The following is a 3,336-nucleotide window of genomic DNA, read 5'->3' on the forward strand; positions in this document are numbered from 1 at the left end:
GCAAATAGAAAGCCAAAAGGGAACAAATTCCGACATACTTACATGAAAAAATCCATGCATGTGGAGCTCAAGAATCCAGACATATTTTCGTTTAGCTGCAAATCACATGAAAAATTAATCATATAATTGTACCAAGGCGAAAATTATGTGTTATGAACTTTCATGAAAAAATATTAACTATACCTTGGCAAGTTGACTTTACAGCTAGTTCTATAATGTCTGAGCTCACCACATCTGCTACATATACGTTTCTTCATTTCTTTCTTTTCTTGTGCTTGTTCTAAACCTGACTGGATTCTAGTTGTATTGTGTGGACGACCTTTAGTCCTTGCATGTTTATTAGGATCACGAACTGTAATCTGAGGAATGTGCTCCATTGTATGTGAGATGTGTGCGGAAATTTGAGGAGTGTCCACTATTTGATCTTGATTTGAGGAATGTGCTCCAACTTCTTCTTGCAGTGGTTCTATAAATTTTGTTAGCACATCATCTAGATTTTTCATCTTCTCTTCTGAAACAAATGCAAGCGCGAGCGCATTATTGAATTTTGCTCTTAATGCCTAAGATTTCAATAAATTAATCTTCTCTTCACAGCTTGTGATGTTTCTTCCATATATAATGTTGCCAACCCTAATGTTACGATGTCGAGCATGTATAGTCCAATGGTGAAGGATGTAATGGTCGGATAATGAATCCATTTGTCTAGCCATCATTAGCAATAATATATGTTTACATACAACACCATTAGTTTCAAACAAAGCACAAGTACAACAGAACTGCATCTGACTAGATTGCTCATAAGTAACCACCTCCCATTTTCCTCTATCTGTAAACTTACAGACCTTGTATTCAACAATGTCCCCATCTTTTCTCAATTCTTCACAAAACTCTGTACCAAATTCTTTGAATTCAGTTTGGAACACATCAAACATATTGCGTGTATACATTTCTCCAGCTTGGACCTCAATTGGATGTCCAAGGAGAATGCAGGCTTTGTGTTAAGACTCTTAAAATCTTCATGGGCTTCACTTAAGCGACCATGAGTTACTGCTTTTTTATATTGTGTCACAAACTCGTGTAATTGAGTCTGTGAGTTAACATACCCATCAAAAAATACATTAATACTTTCACTCCTTTGGCTCGATCTCATTCTACCAAAAAAAGTGTCCTTCTGATAACACGACACCCAGTGTTCTCAGCATTTGTAAATTGTTTGCAATCATCCCTCCCCTTCTTCATTTATATCAAACTTCTCTTTCATCTCAACCCAATATCCTTCACATTGTTCAATTAAAGAACTATTATACCACAAGCCCCAATACCTTTGAAACTGTTCACTATAACGAGATCCTAAAGTAGGCAAATGATCAATAATGTGCTTTTGCATGGGCTAATAGCAATAACGGTGTCTTGTCGTTGGAAACACTAAGTGAATAGCATTACACATTGCTCTATCCTGATCTGTTATAATAGCACCTGGTTCAATGCCATACATGCATTTCAACCATTCTTCAAATAACTACACAAAGGTATCTTCCTGTTCATCGGCTAATAATGCATAAGCAAGTAAAGTGGATTGCCTATGTTGATTTACACCAGTAAATGGAGTAAATGGAAGGCTGAACTTATTAGTTCTGTATGTCACATCAAACATAATAACATCACTGAATTTCAAATAAGATGCTCTTGATCTTCCATCGGCCCAGAAAACACTCCTCATTTGTCCACTACTGTCTACTTCTATTGCAAAATAAAATTCTGGATCATTCGCTGTCGCACTCTGAAAATGTCGAATGATAGATATGCATTCATGACCAATATTGTTGACTCTTTGGGTTCTGATATGATCAATGTATTGTTGTGGTGTCACTAATTCACCTTCTCTTCCATTAGTTGCATTAATAACACGAGAAATAGTGAAAGGAGGCATACCTTCTTCTTGCAGAATATCAATAAGTTTTTTACATCTTTGAGTTTTATGGAATTGTTGATGTGATCTGTGCATTTTTGCTTTGTCTGGACTACTCAACACATGATTTGTATATTCTTCAATAAACCCCATGACCTCCCACGATTTGTCCTCTAATAATTTAATTTGTATCATTGCCTTACATCCCACTCGGGTCTCTCGCCGAATTGGATTTTCTATCTTGTCTCTTTTAGGTCTATAGCCCTCCTTATCATAAACATACTTTCTGTCTACCACTTCTCTAGTCTTGCGAGAGTTATTTACCGTGCTCTTCCTTATTCCAAAACCCATCAACAATGCATAAGAGTTATAATAGGTATAACGTTCTTCATAACTATTAAACTTCATTCCTAGTAGTGGTTTAGGAGCATTTACAGTATTGTCCGCAATTTCAAGTCCAATAGCACTTGATTCTCCTATTCCGAATTCTACACTAGTTGAATTTGTTTCCTCCATTCCAGAAAATAATTACAATCTAATACAACAAAGAAGATTGTTCTACACTAGTTGAATTTGTTTCCTCCATTCCAGAAAATAATTACAATCTAATACAACAAAGAAGATTGAATTACAACCAGAAAAAATATTACATCCATTCCAGAAAATAATTACAATCTAATACAACAAAGAAGATTGAATTACAACCAGAAAAAATATTACAAAAAAATATTACAGATTGAATTACGTGATTTAATAATAAGTTCCAAATTAAATTGAATAATAATTTTGTACACATGTATTCATACAATGGCTTAATCAGAAAATGTGTTCTACTAAAACCTTCAAAGCTATCAAAATACCATATCAACTTGCGCATAATAACAATGAGTTATTTGTCAACAACCCAAAAGCAATTACTTAGTCAACATTCCAATCTTCGACACCACACTACTCTTTTTCATAAAGCTCCCGTAAAAACTAATAAATCAACAACAATCAATTACTTAAAATCCATACTAAGCAAGAAGTTTAAGACCAAATCTATACTAGGACCATCCTGGAGCAATTGAATCAGAATTTGCTCGATTGGGGACTTCCCTGGAGTAATTGAATTTGATCAATTGAACCCGGAGCAATTCTTTTTAACCCTTTTTATGTCTATTTTTATTGATTTTTTCTTAATTAAGAGGGATCGAGAGAGGGATCAAGAGGGATATTTGAAATTATACCTGACAGAGAAATCGGGGCTGGGGTTAGTGGCAGCTCGGAGGGATCTCGTGGAGGATATCTTGATCTCGCAGCTCGATCTCGGATGCAGCACGATCTCGCGATGGAGCGGAGAACGTGATCTCGCGGCGGTGAAATCAAAGAGGACTTGTTCAGGCGGCGGCTCAGATTTGGGAGGAGGACGGGGGGAGGGGAGGATC

The 3,336-nt window shown here is 36.1% G+C and overlaps 1 protein-coding gene across 1 annotated transcript; it reads right to left on the reverse strand.

Moving 5' to 3' along the window:
- Positions 1,520-2,425, reverse strand: LOC109841504 (protein FAR1-RELATED SEQUENCE 5-like). Its single transcript, XM_020410469.1, has one exon. The coding sequence runs from the start codon at positions 2,423-2,425 to the stop codon at positions 1,520-1,522; it is 906 nt and encodes a 301-aa protein (XP_020266058.1).

Source organism: Asparagus officinalis, chromosome 5 (assembly GCF_001876935.1).
Source record: "Asparagus officinalis chromosome 5, Aspof.V1, whole genome shotgun sequence".
Taxonomy (NCBI): domain Eukaryota; kingdom Viridiplantae; phylum Streptophyta; class Magnoliopsida; order Asparagales; family Asparagaceae; genus Asparagus; species Asparagus officinalis.